The sequence below is a fragment of the Trichechus manatus genome, unplaced genomic scaffold (genome assembly GCF_000243295.1).
Source record: "Trichechus manatus latirostris isolate Lorelei unplaced genomic scaffold, TriManLat1.0 scaffold00038, whole genome shotgun sequence".
Lineage (NCBI taxonomy): Eukaryota > Metazoa > Chordata > Mammalia > Sirenia > Trichechidae > Trichechus > Trichechus manatus.
In genome coordinates, this window is record NW_004443974.1 from 4108804 (window position 1) to 4127599 (window position 18796).

Sequence of the window (18796 nt, forward strand, 5' to 3'; positions counted from 1 at the left end):
TGGAATCAAAAAATTCCTAGAATCATACGAGAATGAAAACACATCATACCAAAACCTTTGGGACACAGCAAAGGCAGTGTTCAGAGGTCAATTTATAGCAATAGATGCACACATCAAAAAAGAAAGGGACAAAATCAAAACATTAGCTACACAACTCAAACAGAAAGAGAAAAGAAAAAGAAGCCCACAGCCACCAGAAGAAAGGAAATAATAAAGAACAGAGCAGAAATAAATGAAATAGAGAATAGAAAAACAACAGAATGAATCAATAAAACTAAAAGTTGGTTCTTTGAAAGGATCAACAAAATCGACAAACCACTAGCCAAACTGACAAAAGAAAAACAGCAGAGGATGCAAATAACCCAAATAAGAAATGAAATGGGGGACATTACAACAAACCCAAATAAAAAGACCTGAGATAAAAAGGATCATAACAGAGTACTATGAAAAACTATACTCCAACAAATTTGAAAACCTAGAGGAAACAAGACAAATTTCTGGAAACACACTACCTACCCAAACTAACACAACACGATGTTGAAAATCTGAACAGATTACAAGAGAAGAGATTGAAAAGGTAATTAAAAAAACTCCCAACACAAAAAAAGCCCTAGTCCAGATGGCTTCACTGGAGAATTCTACCAAACATTCAGAGAAGGGCTTACACCGGTACTACTCAAACTATTTCAGAACATAGAAAATGAAGGGATACTTCCGAATTCATTCTATGAAGCCAGTATAAACCTGACACCAAAACCAGGCAAAGACACCACAAAAAAAGAAAATTACAGACCAATATCTCTCATGAATATAGATGTAAAAATTCTGAACAAAATTCTAGCCAATAGAATTCAGCATCATAGCAAAAAAATAATATACCACCAAAAAGGAGGATTCATTTCAGGTATGCAAGGATGGTTCAACATTAGAAAATCAACCAGTGTAATCCACCACATAAATAAAAGGAAAGAAAAGAATCACATGATCATCTCAATCGACTCAGAAAAGGCATCTGACAAAGTCCAACACCCATTCCTGATAAAAAAAACTCTCAATAAAATAGGTATAGAAGGGAAATTTCTCAACATAATAAAGGGCATCTATACAATACCAACAGCCAATATCACTCTTAACGGAGAGAGGCTGAAAACATTCCCCTTAAGAACACGTACAAGCAAGGATGCCCTTTATCACCACTCCTATTTAACACTGTGCCGGAAGTTCTAGCTAGAGCAATAAGGCAAGAAAAAGAAATAAAGGGCATTCAATTGGTAATGAAGAAGTTAAACTGTCCCTATTTACAGATGATATGATACTATACACAGAAAATCCAAATGACTCCACAAGGAAACTCGTGGTACTAACAGAAAGATTCAGCAGAGTGGCAGGATATAAGATAAACATACAAAAATCAGTTGGATTCCTATATACCAATAAAGAGAACAACGAAAAGGAAATCAGGAAAACAATACCATTTACAATAGACCCTAAAAAAATAAAATACTTAGTAATAAATCTAACCAGGGATGTAAAAGACCCATACAAAGAAAACTAAAAAATACTACTGCAAGAAACCAAAAGAGATCTACATAAATGGAAAAACATATCATACTCATGGATAGGTAGACTCAACATTGTCAAAATGACAATTCTACCCAAAGCAATTTGCAAATAGAATGCAATACTGATCCAAATACCAACAACATTCTTTAAAGAGATGGAAAAGCTAATCATGAACTTTATATGGAAAATGAAGAAGCCCCAAATAAGTAAAACACTACTGAAGAAGAAGAATAAAGTAGAAGGGCTCACACTACCTGACGTCAGAACCTATTATACAGTTACATTAGTCAAAACAGCCTGGAACTGGTATGACAGATACACTGACCAATGGAACAGAACTGAGAACACAGATGTAAATCCATCCACCTATGGTCACCTGATCTTTGACTAGGGTGTAATCTTTATGGGAGCACACTGCCAGGTCTTTCTCTCACAGAGCAGCTGGTGGGTTCAAACAACTGACCTTAAGGTTGGCTGCAATGATTAAGCTTGGCTTAATCATTGCACCACCAGGGCTCTTTAGTCTATGTCTAATTCATTTCTGTAAATTCAAACAGTAGTTGAAAAATAACCAGTGTTCACAAAATGGCTATTGAATTAAACCATACAAATCAAAGAAAATCTTTAACATGAAACTTCCAGTATGATATCTATTGGCTACTACACAGTAGGATTAAACCAGTGTACTTGTATTTTTATACTATCTAATTTTAATTAGTTTACCATAATTTCCAGTATAATTTTCATTTCATTTCATAAGTCCCTTTGCTAAACTACTCTACTTTAGATAAGTACATTAGCTAAGAATATATGTTGAAAGTTTCAGAAAACCCAAATGAAATTAATGTTTTTCCTCATACCGTTTGCCTCGTGGATAATGCCGCACATATTCTCCAACATCATGAGCAGCAACAGCTAAAACCTGTGGATCATCTGATACCTCCAGAAGTTTTGTCAAGATTCTGAAATAAATTTAAATCCAGAAAGAGATCAATTTTTAATTTTTCCATAGATCACAAGAGAGCACACTTACCATGCAGAACCAAAAAAAAAAAAAAAAGCCAACCCCATTGCCATCAAGATGATTTTGACTCATAGTGATCCTACAGGATGGAGCAGAACTGCCCCATAGGGTTTCCAAGGAGTGGCTGGTGGATTTGAACTGCCAACTGTTTGGTCAGCAGCGAAGCTCTTAACCACTGCACCAGGGCTCCTTCCTAAAAAATAGGTGTTTATAAATATAATCATATTTTCCTGCTAACTTCACTATTATACATAAGTTAGCATTTTTCAAACCTCTTAGGCACATTGTAACCTTCAGATTTGCAATGTATACCATGCACAATTCCCAAAATATCAGGAACTCTATCATATGTAAAAGTTATTTTAATGTAGGACCACCAGAGAATCCTATTTTTTTAAATAAATCATTTTAGAACTTTAGCACCTTTTGTTATTATTAGAAACAAATCACTTTCAACACTCTAAGATCAAGATGGCTGACTGAACACTGAGCACACACATTTCCCCTCTCTCTTGCCTCAAATCTGACAAAAAACTGGAACATATATTGTACAAATAGGATTAAATCCATAAAAGCAGATGGATGTTTCTGAGACGATGGCAGCCCAAATGCACAATTATGAATCCCTTGCCCTCCCAATACATTTTCTGGAACAACCATAAAAGCAGAATAAAACTACTGTTGGAGTCTCAAGGGTACTTCTGGGTCAGAAGGCAAGGACCAACAGCAGAGAAGGCTTGCCTCTGCTGGGCCTGAAGCCACAACCACAAATGTACGCCTTCTTAAGGAGGACCGTGTTTCCTTGGTAGTGGAGGGAAAGGGCTATGCTGCTCAGAACTCACGGAGCTGGAAAAGGATTGCCGCCTTCCTCATGCTTGCAAGTGGAGACAGTTCAAGGAACAGATCATTCCTATGTTATGTAAAGGCTTAAGAGCACAGGAATAGATGGAAAACTTCTCATTACATTCTACAAGGAGAGTATAACTGTGATAACCAACCAGAATGAGTAATTTTTTAAAAGCCTAGGTAGAAGACTAACATATTAAAAAACAATTACTTTCTAATATGCCAGCAATACCACCGACTTAGAAATAAACCAGTTGCCATCAAGTCAATTCTGAACTGTGCTCCATAGGAACAGGGGTTTCAATGGCTGATTTTTCAGAAACAATGGCCAGGCCTTTCTTCCGAGGCATCACTGGGTGGACTCCAACTTCCAACCCTTTGACTAGCAGCCAAGCATGTTAATGATTTGCACAACCCAGGGACTCTGACTTAGAAACAGAGATATAAAAACCGTAAAGAATTAGCAACCTGAATGCAGGTCATACTATACTAAGAGAGTATCATTTTTCAGGTAGAAATGCTAGGATGGGTAACTCAGTACATTGTAGCTGGGGGGATGAACACATGAGTATATTAACAAATGCTAAAGAAAAATTTTTTAATAAAATTCAACACCTGTTTCTGAAAAAAAACCACCAGTAAACTGGAACCAGGAGGGTACTTCCTCGATCCTGCAAAGGGATTTATTAGAAACCCAAAGCCAAATTCAGAAAAAAACACTATAATTACTAAAATCTAACATGATGTTAGAGGCCTAGACTATGCAATAAGGAAAAACGAATAGGAGGTATAAAAAATACAAAGAAAAATAAGGAATATTTCTTTAAAAAAAATAAGAAAATCAAAGAGAATCATTTCAAAAACCACAAATCTATTAATAAAATAAATAGCTGTGTATAAGACAAGCCTATAAAAAACAATTAACTTCCTAATACATCAATAATTACCAATTAGCAAATATAGTAGAGAAACAGAAATCTATACAATACCTTGGAATAGGTCTAAAAAGAAACGAGCCAAGAACTAATTGAAGAAATATGAGAATAGTTTACTAAAAGGCATAAAAGAAAAGAATATGTAAAAATATTCATAGAAAACACGGAAAAATATTTTTTATAATCTTGGGGTGGCAAAGGAGTTTTAAAAGGCTTAGAATATTTAAAAGTCTTAGAAGACCGATAGTTTTTACCTTTAATAATTTAAAAGTTCTATCAGATTTTCAACAAGGGTGCTAAGTCCATTCAACGGGGAAAGAAAGGTCTCTTTAACAAATGGTTCTGGAACAACTGGATTTCTACACGCAAAAGATTGAAACTAGACCTATACCCTCACACTACAGACAAAAATTAACTTAAAATGGATCAAAGACCTAAATGTAAGAACTAAAACCATAAAACTCTTAGAAGAAAACATAGGGGTAATGCTTCAGGACTTAGTTTTTAACAATGGGTTCTTAGCTATGACACCGAAAGCACAAGCAACCAAAGACAAAATAGATAAATGGGACTTCATCAAAATTAAAAACTTTTGTTCATCAAAGGACTTTATCAACGAAGTGAACAGATAACCTAGACACTGGGATAAAATCCTTGGAAATGATGTATCTGATAGGGGTTTAATATTCAGAATATATAAAGAACTCCTATAACTTAACAACAAAAAGACAACCCAATCAAAAAATGAGCAAAGGAACTGAATAGACATTTCTCTAAATAAAAAATACAAAATGGCCAACAAGCACATGAAAAGGTGCTCAACATCATTCATTAGTCATTAGGGAAACGCAAATCAAAACCACAATGAGATACCACTCCACACCCACTAGAATAACTATGATCAGAAAAAGGGAAAACAACAGGTGCTGGCGAGGATGTGGAGAAATTGAAACCCTCATCCACTGCTCGTGGGAATATAAAATAGTGCAGTCAGTGTGGAAGACAGTTTGCGGTTCCTCAAAAAATATGTGCTAGCATTTCCACACCTGGGTATATGCCCCAAAAAATTGAAAGCAGGAACACAGACACTTGTACACCAATGTTCACTGTAGCACTTTTCACAGTAGTCCAAGGTGAAAACAAATGTCCATCAACGAATGAATAAGCAAAATGTAGTGTATCCATTCAATGGAATATTACTGAGCACAGAGAGAAATGAAGTCCTCATACATGCCACAAAATGAATGAACTTTGAAAAGATGCTGAGTGAAATAAGTCAATCACAAAAGGACAAAAACTGTATGATCCCACTTATATGAAGTATCCAGAATAGGCAAACGTAAAGAAACCAAAGTTTATTTAGTGATTAACATGGGCAGGAGAGAGAGGAAAAGGAGAGTCATTTCTTAGGGAGCACTGAACTTCTGTTAAGGGTGATGGAAAAATCTGGATAGTAGTAATGGTTGCACAACATGATAAATGTAATTAATGTCACTGAACTGAGATGGATGATATTTTGTTATATATATAGTAAGTATATATATACTTATCATAATTTAAATTAAAAAAAAAGACTGTAGATTGACCCAGGAAAGCTCTCCAAGCCATACTAAGCAAAAAAGTCAAGCCATGGATTAATACATGCAGCATGGTGCTGTACAGAGATGACCTTTTGTAAAGATGCAGGTTCATGCAACCCTGCACAGAAAGCACACTGGAGACTGTACCACCTTGCTACTCAAAATAGAGTCTGCAAGCCAGTAGCACCACCTGGACACTATCAGAAATGCTGAATCTCAAGCTCCACTGAGAATCTGCATTTTAACAAGATCTCCAGTAAAGTCTGAAAAGCACAGTCTTAGACTCAAAGATAATTACAGCTCGAAGGAGTCACAGAGACCTTCTAGTCAAATCCCCTACCCAAGACAGAAATTACTCAATAGTATCCCTTAGGGCCATTTAGTCTTCTGCAATAATGGAAACATCTTTGTATTTTCTGGAAGTTTGCTGAGCATGCTTTCTAGTTCTACATTCAAATCATAAATAAAAATGTTCAAAAGAACAGGTCCAAAGAGATTTCTGTGGTAGCAAAGAAACCTCCTGCCAAGCTGTCCCTGAGTACAGTCATCATGTCAACAGTGGGTTCATCAATCATAATCCAAATCTCTATCACTACATTAACCACAAGCCATGTTTCTGTCAAATTCTCTAATGGGATCTAGACAGCAACATATCATAGCTTTGGAATTAGACCTAAATGTGAATTCAGCCGCTGACATTTCCCAGAAACGTAATCTTGGAAAGTGACGGTTCAAATTCAAGAGAATGTACATTATTATTCTAATTGATCACTCACCAAATGTCCTCTTGTTCTCTTTCATGTTTTTCCTCAGCTTTATAAACATGTTTGCTCCCTCAGCTTTTGCTTTTCTCTTCATTATCACTGTCATGGTTTTACACATGTCAGAATATTCCTTTTATCAAAATATATACTTACTTCAAAATTAAACATAGGAAGCAACAAGGTATTTTCTGAATATTACTGTACTCACGTGCTACAAAAAAAGTGAGCTTGTATTATATACTTGCTAGGCTTGGAATTACCTGGAAAATAGGTCATAGCCTGACATAAGTGCCATTCTCCACAGATAAAAAGAAGGCTAGTGTGCACTGTGCTTTTTTAATAGCAGGATCAAATAAAGATTTCATCTGCATCTACTTTACCAGCTAGTTTGAAGGGCAGCATGAGGATGCTCTTCCTACCAATCATTCTCATGCAGCAAATTGATAGGAACAAAAACTAAAGACAAACAGTGCCCTCAAATTTCTCATCATCACTTAAACAGAAAACTAAAATGCTACATGTTATTGTTTCTGGTTATTCAGAAAAACTACAAAGGGTCATATAATGTAAAGGGTTTAATTTCAAGGAGCCATAAAAATTACAACCCAATGCCAGAAAACAATGTGCATATTATAAGGCTCTTTAAGTGTAACATGATGAAGATACATGTAATGTGCTTCAGTAATAATTTGTAGAAAGCTTTCCCTATTACATTCAAATTTTCCAAAGAATAGATTTGAAAAACATTATTTGAGCTCTTTTTTGCTGTTGTTAAAATTAGAAACTCAAAGTGGCAAGACAATGCCGGGGAGAAAAAAAAAAACACTTTTACTTACTCTTACCTATTTTCCATCATCAGTCCTGCCAACATCTCAACTATTCACTTCAGTTTGCCACACTTTCTTTCAATAAGAATAATGTAGCATTTTCAGTAAAACATACAAAATAAGTCTAAACAACAGAGGTAGGTCTACCTAAAGATGTTCCATTGAACACATATGCATTCATTGAGCGCCTCTGCTCCTTACCTCATTCAAATGACAGTAAAACGATGCTTTCCTTTTTTAAAGCATAAACCCCCCCAAAAAAATGGACAAAATGAGAAATGAAGTAACAGCAAGAAGGGAGTGATACAACATGTTCATGAATCTAAGACTCCAAATTACAAAAGAAGTCTTAAACTCAATAATAAAAAGACAACCCAATTAAAAATGGGCCAACAATCTGAATAGTCATTTCTCCAAAGAAGATATACAAATGGCCAACAATCACATCAAAATATGTTCAACATCATCAGTCAACAGGGAAATACAAATTGAAACCATAATGAGATACCACTTCACAACCACTAGGATGGCTATGATTAAAAAGTCAGATAATAACAAGTGTTGGTGAGGATGTGGAGAAATCAGAAGCCTCATACACTGCTGTGGGAATGTAAAATGGTGCAGCCACTTTGACAAACAGTCTAAAAGCTCTTCAAACGGCTAAACACAGAGTTACCACATGATTTAGCAATTCTACACCTAGGTATATCCCAAGAGAAATGAAAACACATGTCCGCATAAAAACTTGTACATGAATACTTACTGCAGCATTATTCATAATAAATAGCCATAAGGTGAAAACAACCCAAATGTCCAGGAACTGATAAATGAATAAACAAAATGTGGTATATCCATATAATGGGATATTATTTGGCCATAAAGGAATATAAAGTTCTGACATATTCTACAACCTGGATGAACCTTCAAAACATTATGCTGAGAGATAAGTCAGTCACAAAAGAATAAAAATTCTATGATCTCACTAACATGAAATGTCCAGACAGGCAAACTCATAAAAACAGAAAGTAGATTAGTGGTTGCTTAGGCCTCAGAGGTTGGGAAATAGAGGGTGATAGCTAAACAATATGAGGTTTCTTGTTGAAGCAATGAAGATGTTCTAAAATTGACTGTGGTGATGATTGTACATATCTATGAACATACTAAAAACCATTGAATTGTACACTTTAAATGGTTGAACTGTATGGTATGTGAATTATATCTCAATGAAAGAAAAGAAGGAAGGAAGGAAAAAAGAAGGGTAGAAAGGAGGGAGGGAGACATTTGCATATAAAAGGTCATCTTACCATGACAGAGTTACCCTGGAGCACTGGGGAAAATGTTCTTTTCAATAAATGGTTCTGGGTGAATTAGATATCCATGTAAGGGCAAAACAATCAATCTTGACACCTACTTCATATCTTATCCCAAAATCAATTCCAGATGGAGTACAGACCTATATGTGAAAGGTTAAGCAATACAGCTTCTAGAAGATAACAAAAAAATATCTTCTTGCCCTTGGGTAGGAGTCATGGATTGAACTGTGTCCCAAAAATTTCTGTCAACTTGGCTGGGTCAGGATTCCCAGTATTGTATAACTGTGTACCATTCTGTAACCTGATGTGATTTCCTTATGTATTGTAAATTCAATCATGATGATCTAATAAGATGGATTAGCACAGTTATACTGATGAGGTATACAAGATTGAATAGTGTCTTAAGCCAATCTCTTTTAAGATATTAAAGAGAAAAGCAAGCAGAGACACACGGGAACCTCATACCAACAAAAAAGCAGTGCCAGGAGCAGAGCGCATCCTTTGGATTGAGGTTCCTGCACAGAGAAGCTCCCAGACCAAAGGAAGATTGATGACACAGATCTTCCTCCAGAGCTGACGGATAAAGCGCTCTCCTGGAGCTGATGCCCTGAATTTGGACTTGTAGCCTACTGGACTATGAGAGAATAAACTTCTCTTTGTTAAAACCATCCACTTGTGGTACTTCTGTTATAGCAGCACTAGATGACTAAGACAGTAGGCAAGACCTTCTTAAGCAGGACACAGGAAAGCACTAACCATAAAGGAAAAGACTAATAAACTGACTTACATTAAAATTTAGAGCTTCTGTTAACCAAGACACCATTACAGAGTAAAACGGAAAGTGACAGTGTGGGAAAACATTTGTGGTGGATATACATGATAAAGAACTCATGTCTGAAATACATATAGAACTTCTATAAAATGAAAAAAAGACTTGTAACAGACACTTTCTCCTGAAAAAACAAGCATATGAAAAGGTATTTAACCTCACTAGTCAGCAAGAAAATACAAATTAAAATCACAGAATACCTAAAACTAAAAAGAACAAGAAAAAAAAAGTGCTGGTGTGAATATGGAACAACAGGTGTAAGGAAATAAAATGGAATAAAAAACTTACTTCAAGAGCTCGTAATTCTTCTCATTTAATCTCACAGCATTCTCTCTCCAAAATTTCTCAGATTTGTGCACAGGACTCCATTCCAACCTTCCAGATTTAAGTTCTGAACTATATTCGTCAAATGAGCTAAAAAATGTTTAAAGAATTCAAAGTTTATAAAAATTTGACAGCTACTCCAAAATTAAAATGTAACATCTTCACTGATGATTTAATTACAAAGATTCTGATCCTTTGTACCTTAACAAACTACCACTTTAAAAAGTTTAAACAGTTTAAATAATTTTTAATAAATCATGTAAAATTTTATTAAGATACAAAAAGAACCTACACTACTGTGAAATTTAAATGCTTGGTATGAGATATTAGGAAACCTTGGTGGTGCAGTGGTTAAGTGCTATGGCTGCTAACCAAAAGGTCGGCAATTCGAACCCACCAGGCACTCCCTGGAAACTCTATGGGGCAGTTCTACTCTGTTCTATAGGGTCACTACGAGTTGGAATCAACTTGACAGCAATGAGTTTGGTTTTTTGGATGAGATGTTAAAATGAGCACTTGCTTTCAAAATCCTTACCCTAATAAATACATAAATGTTATTCAATAAAAATATCTGATAATCTAACAGAGTTTCTACCAGGACACTTGAATTACTGTATTTGCCAGACCACTAGATATATTTATGTAAAAGCATAGTACTTTAACATAAAATAGTACCTTGTAATACATTATTTAAAAAAACTACAATACTATATGGCAAAAAGAGAAAAACACAAGTATCAGTACAATATTTTACAATATGATTATCAAAATGGAGAGGTAATTCATTAATTGAATTCATCTATTATAAGTTAGGAGTCCTGGTGGTGCAATGGTTAAGAGTTCGGCTGCTAACGAAAAGGTCAACAGTTTGAATACACCAGGCGTTCCTTGGAAACCCTGTGGGGCAGTTCTACTCTGTCCTATAGGGTCGCTATGAGTCAGAATCAACTCTACGGCAACACGTTTGGGTTTTTTTGGTTTATTATAAGTTGATTAAAAATAAAACCTCTGTAAATATAACTGCAATGTACTTTAATTAAAAAATCATTCACTGTGTCTAGAATAACAAGTATACAAAAATTCATAATATACAAATTTCAAATGTGATTAACCAGTAGACAGACCCACTGAAAGGACATGCTTAGATTTTCTTTCAGTTTAAAAAATAAAAGATGTAGCCATTTAAATATTAAGATTGGCAATTTGGTATAACCAGGATTTACTAATTAAATTGACCAGAAAATATCCCTTTGAAAAAAATAGTAATTTGCTTTAACATAAGACCAGTTAGTATAATAAGTACATTAGTATTTTTTAACATTAGTATCCTGAATCTGTAACTGTCAAATCAGAGATAAATCTTTCAACTGCACCCATCACTCACTTTATGCAAATAAGAACATTTTTCAAATCATCAAATTCAAGGTGAAAAAAATCAGTGATAATAATTGGCTAACAAGGAAGCGCAGACTAATTCACAAAGCTAACTACCACAAATCTTATTTAAAAAACAAAACAAAACCCAGCCTTGAACAATTATTATAGAGGAACTTACCGTGTATTTTAAAAATAAACATAAAAACAACAAAACTTTATAACTGTGAAAGCCTACTGCCAGCCTATATATTACAGTCAACTTATCCATACTTGAAATTTTAGGATGACACAGATCATTTGCCTCCCTCTACAAAAATCCATTACAAACCACCAGTATAGGTAATACGTTCCATTTCTATGAAATCTTTTGGGCCTTGGGATTATGGACTACATTAAACCATCTGGTAAACACACTTCTGCAGTACATACTACCCCTGAGGCATTTGCTGGCACCTGAAACCTCACAACAAATCCTGTGAGGTTAGCATTTTTATTGCTATACTACGGAAAAGAAATCTGAGACTTAAAAAAGAAACATGTTCAAGGTCACAGGTCTAGAAAGTAGCCAAACAATTCAAGCCCAAGTCTGTCTTGCTCCCAAACCCAATCCACCTACAGGAAGTATTTATTTTCAGAGAGCAAAACTCTTTTAAAAATATGTCAATTGGTTAAAACGAAAAATAGGTGTATTAATGGGAAAGATCATCAAGACATTATTAAACAGAAAAAGAACGGGGGCCAGAAGAATATGCATAAGTCCATTTGTGGTGGGGGACGGGGGTATGCAGGTTTATATGAAGGAACACAAGAAACTAGAGGGGTAATGGACTAGGAGGGGGAAGATGATGGAAAGGCTCTTACTTTTCATCGTAGACTCTTCTGTACGGTGTAAGGGTTTTTTTTCTTTACTGTATGTACGTTATTTGTATGATTTTTAATATAAAAAATAAAATGAAGCAACAGGACTGTCAAAAATGCAGGAAAAAAAAAAATCTCTCCATATATAGGCAAACCTCCTCCACAACTTAACAAATAACCATTGCTGCTTTAAAAAGGCTCTAAGTCAAGGACAGACTCTCAAGTGGTTCCAGGGTCAGGCTGTCATCCTTAGTAGAGATGGTCAGATTTTAGACAACAGAGAACAGTGGGGTTCTCCGCTAAACAGAAAACATAGCTCTAACCAATTGCTGTCAACTAAGAATGATGAGCCAGTTTTTCTAGATTTTCCAATTTTTAACAAAAGGCATAACATTTTAGTGAAATCCTGTGATTTTTAAACTTGGAACAATTGAGATTTTCCTAAAATACTATGCAAGTCAAACAAGGCCACTGAGTCCAGCCTGTGAGAATTAAAGAGAATCATACACACCTAAGATCCTGAACACTCTCACCAAGTTTTTCCAAAAGAAATTTTATATCTTCACTGATATCTTCATCATCATACTTCTGCTGTTCCAAGTTCTCCAGCTGTTTCAGTACTTTGCACTGAATCATAGCCAGAGCATATTCTTGGCGAGTTTCTCTTTCAGTTGACTTTTCTAAAAAGTTCTGGGTTAGACAAAGAGATAATGAGAAACAATATAATATATTACATGATGTTCTCAGACCTCTGCACTTCCTTTTATACCCCCTCACCTCCTTCTATTCTCAGGTTTAACTATCACCATTAAGTAGATGACGCTATACCTCAAATCCTTACTTCTTCCCTGACCTTCTGTCCCACATCAATATGGCTTATGAAACATTTCTCATTAGTGACCTATGAGGGCCTCAAACACTGAACATGTTTACAACTAACTCTATCAGAACTCTTTCTCACGACCCTTCTGAGCACACCATGAAGACCTCTCCATTTTTTGGCCCCTAGAGCACTCAGAATAAGAAAAAGTGCTTCTTCAACCATCTCTCTACTCTCAAGTCAATCACCTCCAACTCCAATCAAACTCTAAGTACACAAAGGACAGCAATAAAAACTCTTCTTGCTTAAACAATTATCAGAAAAGTTCTGCGACATTGAGACAATCCCTAATCATCTGTGATTTTGTATTTTTAAGAGTACTTATGAAGACAGTAAAGGAATCTAAGGATTTATAAAGATAAACTGTTCATTGAATTAACCAATATTTCTGAGCAAAGACCACCCAAGCCCTAGGGACAAGAACAAACCAGATATGACCCCTGCTCTCAAGAAATCCACCTTCACTGAGCTGGTAAAGACCCGTCAAATGCCAAAACATCCTGTAGTAACTAATAACTCTAAATCCACTATGCCAAAACTTGAAATTTCTTTATTTTTCCAAGTTAATTATTAGCCTAAAATAAATGCAGAAAGAGATTTCACTTGGCATTTGGAAGATCAGTGCCCACCATTCGTCCCTTTATGTTTCCACTGGATCTTAAGAACTTTGAGATTAGCAAGTATGTCTTATTCATTTTTATACCATGCTTAGCTCAATATCTGGCTCTGGTTGAGAGTCAATATAATATTCGAGAAACTAATCTTTCTCCTCAGTGCTTATATTTATAAATATCACAAATTACTCGCAATTCTTTTATTATAAATAGATCATGAGTAGAGCAACAATAGCATAACTAAATTACTTCTTTTTAGAATTATTTCAAAACTATAACATGAACTTTCACTTCAAATATGATAGATTAAGATCATACCAGACAAATCCCTCTCTTGACGAAAACAACTATAAAACATGGTACATTCACCATGACAGACCATAAGCTGAACCATAAAACAAGTCTCAAATTTCAAAGGACTGAAATCCTATGTTCTTTGGCCATAATGGAATTCAATTAGAAACCAGTTGCCCAAAAAAATCTTAAAGTATTTAGAAATTAAGCAACACACTTCTATATAATCCATGGGTCAAAAAACAAATCATCACAATGAAAGATACTAATATTTTTACATGCTTGTCTCCATTACTAAACTGTGAGATTCTTGTCAATAGGTGCATACTAGACATCATAAAAAAAAAAAAAAAAAAAAAAACTTACTGCCGTCGAGTTGATTCCGACTCATAGCGACCCTACAGGACAGAGCAGAACTGCCCCATAGTGTTTCCAAGGATTGCCTGGTGGATTTGAACTGCTGAACGTTTGGTTAGCAGCTGTAGCTCTTAACCACTATGCCACTAGGGTTTCCCTAGATATCACAGATTATTTTTAATTCCTTGCTAATTCCTAGCTCCTGTCTATGACTACTCCTACAAACTATTCTTTCAGGACATCTATGGTTTCCTACTAGACAAATTCCTTTCTCAATCCTTAAACTGTGGGCAGCCCTAAATTCTAATAATCTCTCCCTTTAAGAAACTCTTTCCTTCTTACATGAGATTTTGCTTGTTCTTCTACTAAATTTCTTCTTTTCCATTTTCCAGTTACTTTTCCTATTTTTATTTCTTTTAACTTTGGAAACATCAAAGCTGTTTTGTTTGTACGGTCATTAAATCACTTGGAGAATTAAACTTCATATTTAAGGTATTATCATAACTAACGGTTTCAACTATAACCTCAACACATTCAAAATAACTAATATAGAACAGCCCTATGGTATTCTAAAATCAACTCCTCTCTCAACTCTCCAAGATCCTGACACCTCAGAGCTTAATCATTTTTGACTCCCCTTCTCCTCCAATCCTGTATCAAATCAATCCTTAAACTTTATTTTTCCTTCAAAACATGCCTTAATTTCATCTTAATTTACCTTAATTTCTTCTATCTCATTATAAAGAATGAAAAGAAGGAATGAACAGGTGATGAGAAGTACTTAAGAAACTGAACGTGCCAGAAACAAACCTAGATAATCTGTAGGCAATACAGGCTCTGAAAGACCATAAAACTAAGTGGTATCTTCACCTCAATAAAAAGCAAAAGTGGTCAAGCCAATTTAAATATCACTTGGCCTTTAGCAAATCAATGGTGCCGAGGGAATCTGACTTCACTCAGAACAAGGTAGAATCAAGTGACAATTCAGATCTTTCCTTCATCAAAACTGAACTGCAGTGCTTCTCATACCATCTGTGACCAGTTTGGTTTTGTTAATTTCCCATCAGTCATGAATGAATACTTCTATAAAATACAATAAATATGAATTACTAGAAAAATGAATTTAAGGACATGCAAAATACAAGCTCAGATTTGTATTATTAAATTCAGCAGACATAGCATTATTCTGTCAAATTCCTGTTAGTTTCTAAGTGCTCATTCTTGATTTCTGTACTTGTCTGTTGCAGGCAGCTAACAAACAGCTCACTGCGTGCACTGCACTGCAAACTATGCAGTAAACAACACTGTATTAAAGGACTCACCCCCAGAATAAATGTCTCACAGTCTTGCTACACTTCATCCAAACCTGGAATCTAATAATCAAGATAGAGGTTAATCAAAGAGAGGTCTAGGCAGAAGTCCTAAAATAGGGAATGAGGGGCAAATCTGAGAATAAAATTTCTTGGTGGCAATACTTCCACACAAATCAGTGCGCAGAGCAGTCCCCATGACACTTAAAACTAGAGCTGGCCTTAGCCATCACTAAGTGATGGCTATGAACCACTTGAAGAGGAGGAGGCTGTGAGCATGTGTGTGGGCAGGTCTGGGTCTATGCGTGCATGTATGTATGCATTTGTGAATTAAACGTCATGATCAACCTACTTGATGAAAGGCAGAACTCAATTTGGTAGCAATTTTTCTTAAACCTTTCTGCTGAAAATCATACAGCTGTAAAAATATCATTTACCTTATTATCTAACATATAGTGTAGGCTCTTGACTGTTTAAACAGAGTCAAAAAGAGAAGTAAAACTCCCAACAGCTGTAAAACTCTAGATAACAAAAATAATCTTCAATGTCTTTCTCAGTCACAACCTCAAAACATTCTAATTTATTTTAGGAACTAAAGACTGACAATTTAACCATCCGTAACATTTGCAGAGACCCGGAGTTCAGCACCTGCTATGAATAACTGAGACAGACATCTTCAAAAATAAAGTTCATCCAGCCAAATAGGAAAAAAAAAATTAGCAGCTGATAGATTTGTTCAGCTCACAGCAGCTCAGCAAGCTTCCTAAAGTCTTCATCATGAAAATATCCTTCCTGAGTTTCAGGATGTGGAAAAAAACGAGACCATCCTCAAACAGCCTCATCAGTCAAATCTTTTTAAAAGGTTATAGAAATCTGAGACTGACACACATACAAACACACTAAAAAAAAAACAAAAAACAAAAAAACTTCTTTTCACCTGTTTGACGACCTAAATTCAAATGACTTTATTATGTCTTTACTAATGGCTCAATTTTAGCTAAGTTGCGGATATCAAGGTTGTGGACATCTAAAGACATTCCTATGATTTAAGAGAAGGGAGAAAACAGAGGGCTTTCTTTCAGCCTTCAGCATATTTACATAATGACTACATTATTCCAATTTAGCAGAGGATAGTAAAAAAAAAAAAAGAAAATTAGACATTAAAATTTCTGCCAATGAATTGGGCCTATTTAAATAGTCTGAAATCCAAAAGTACAAATGGAAGTCCAGAAACCATCATAATAAATGCCAAAAATTATGGGTAAAAAACTGAAACTGTAAATATAGTTTAAACAAGATTGCAAATCTTGCTAAGTACTAGTAAAATATTCATGCTGCCTCTTCTAAAACAACTAAAGAAGCACTGGATCTTTGCCTGGCTTCAATTGTAATTCGGCAAGAATCCAATTTACGGAGGTAGGAGATTTAAGGAGGCGAACTGCTATTATTCTATGATTTTATGGAGAAAAAAGGCAGGGGAATAAACACATACTGTATATTTACTATTGCCAGGCATTTCATTTGTTATTTCATTTAATCCTTACCCAATCTTGAAGTAAATTAAGTATTGCTAACCATCTTTGTCCCTGGGTGGAGCAAATGGTTAAGGGCTCAAATACTAGCTAATAGATTGGCGGTTCGAGTCCACCCAGAAGCACCTGGAAGACAGACCTGGCAATCTGGTTCCAAAAGGTCACAGCCTTGAAAACCCTATGGAGCACAGTTCTACTCTGACACATGGGGTGGCCATGAGTCAAATCAACTCCAAGGCAACTAACAACATGACAACCACCACCATCACCTTTTACTTTTACTAATGGAGAAACTAACTCAGAGTTTAAGCAACAATCCCAGCATTTAAACAATTAGGTGCTAGAATTCACACCTAGGTCTATCCACTCCAGCGGCCACACTCTACTGCTTCACACTGAAAGGAAAATTAGGAAAGAGCTATAGAGACTCTGGTGGCATAGTGGTTAAGATCTACAGCTGTTAACCAAGAGGTCGGCAGTTCAAATCCGCCAGGTGCTCCTTGGAAACCCCATGAGGCGGTTCTACTCTGTCCTACAGGGTCTCTATGAGTCGGAACTGACTCAACGCCAACAAGTTTTGTTTGGTTTATGCTATCCTAATTCTCAAATTTCCATAAAAAAGTAGTTAATCAACCTAGAGAGTTTCCAAATCTGGTCAAAAGAAAACCTAAGCATCTCAGTCTGAACCTATACTTCTTGTGCCTTTTTTGAGCTTTGTATATTGTAAACATTCTTCATGGTGACTCCATCAAGACAAAGATATAAACAAAATGCAAAGTACTTAAGACATCTTCTCTTATTCATCTTTGCATGCCCTCAGTAACTAACACATTGATTGGCACATATTTGGTCTTCAATAAACATCTGATGTATGGATACAATGACAGATGAATAAATAATCCATGAAAAATAGGAAAAAAGAGGGGAAGGAGGGAGGGCTCAAAAGTATGATTCAACTAATATCAACTAACATCTCTCTTCTATGATATAACAATACTAGATATACCTGCTTCCAATGACCCTTTTATGCTACATAATAAAGATCCAAACTGCAAAACAATAGGAGGGAAGAAGAACTAAGTGAGGACAAAAAACTTAGTAGCATTTATGTTTAAAGCAGCTACTGCTGGGCTTTAGACTAAAGCTGACCATTACTATAAAGTATGAGCCACTGATTTCTTTCTAGAAATTCACAGCACTAAAAATATTATCTAAATAATACTTAGAAAAGCCATGTAAGTTTCTCTAAACTAAGGAGAAAGATGTAACTGAAGAGAGATTCTTTGAAATAGGCCAGCAGCTAAAATAAGACCATGAATGAGAATTCTATTGCAACTCTCTTTCCAACACCTCTATTTTATCTTAAACAAATGATCATATCTACAAAACTATCAAAAGCCTGCAACAAGAAATAATTTTAGGGAGTTCTGGCAAAATGGTGCTCTAGGCAAAAGCACCACGCCGTCCCTCCACAGCAAAGATCCGAAAAACTAAGCCAAACAGAGAATACAACAATCCTGAAACCCTAAAACATCAAATGAAGAGATAAAGAACTCAGCCAAGCACCAA

The 18796-nt window shown here is 35.5% G+C and overlaps 1 protein-coding gene across 4 annotated transcripts in view; it reads right to left on the minus strand.

The window, feature by feature from the left end:
* ATP6V1H (ATPase H+ transporting V1 subunit H) overlaps window positions 1-18796 on the minus strand; it is a 140715-nt gene that overhangs the window by 35443 nt on the left and 86476 nt on the right. For all 4 annotated transcript variants that reach the window (XM_023730653.1, XM_023730651.1, XM_004375608.3 and 1 more), the window contains 3 exons: window positions 12752-12930; window positions 9970-10095; window positions 2424-2525 (listed from right to left, as the gene is read on the minus strand). In XM_023730653.1, the coding sequence (XP_023586421.1) occupies window positions 2424-2525; window positions 9970-10095; window positions 12752-12930 (407 nt within the window). The remainder of the gene's footprint in view (window positions 1-2423; window positions 2526-9969; window positions 10096-12751; window positions 12931-18796) is intronic.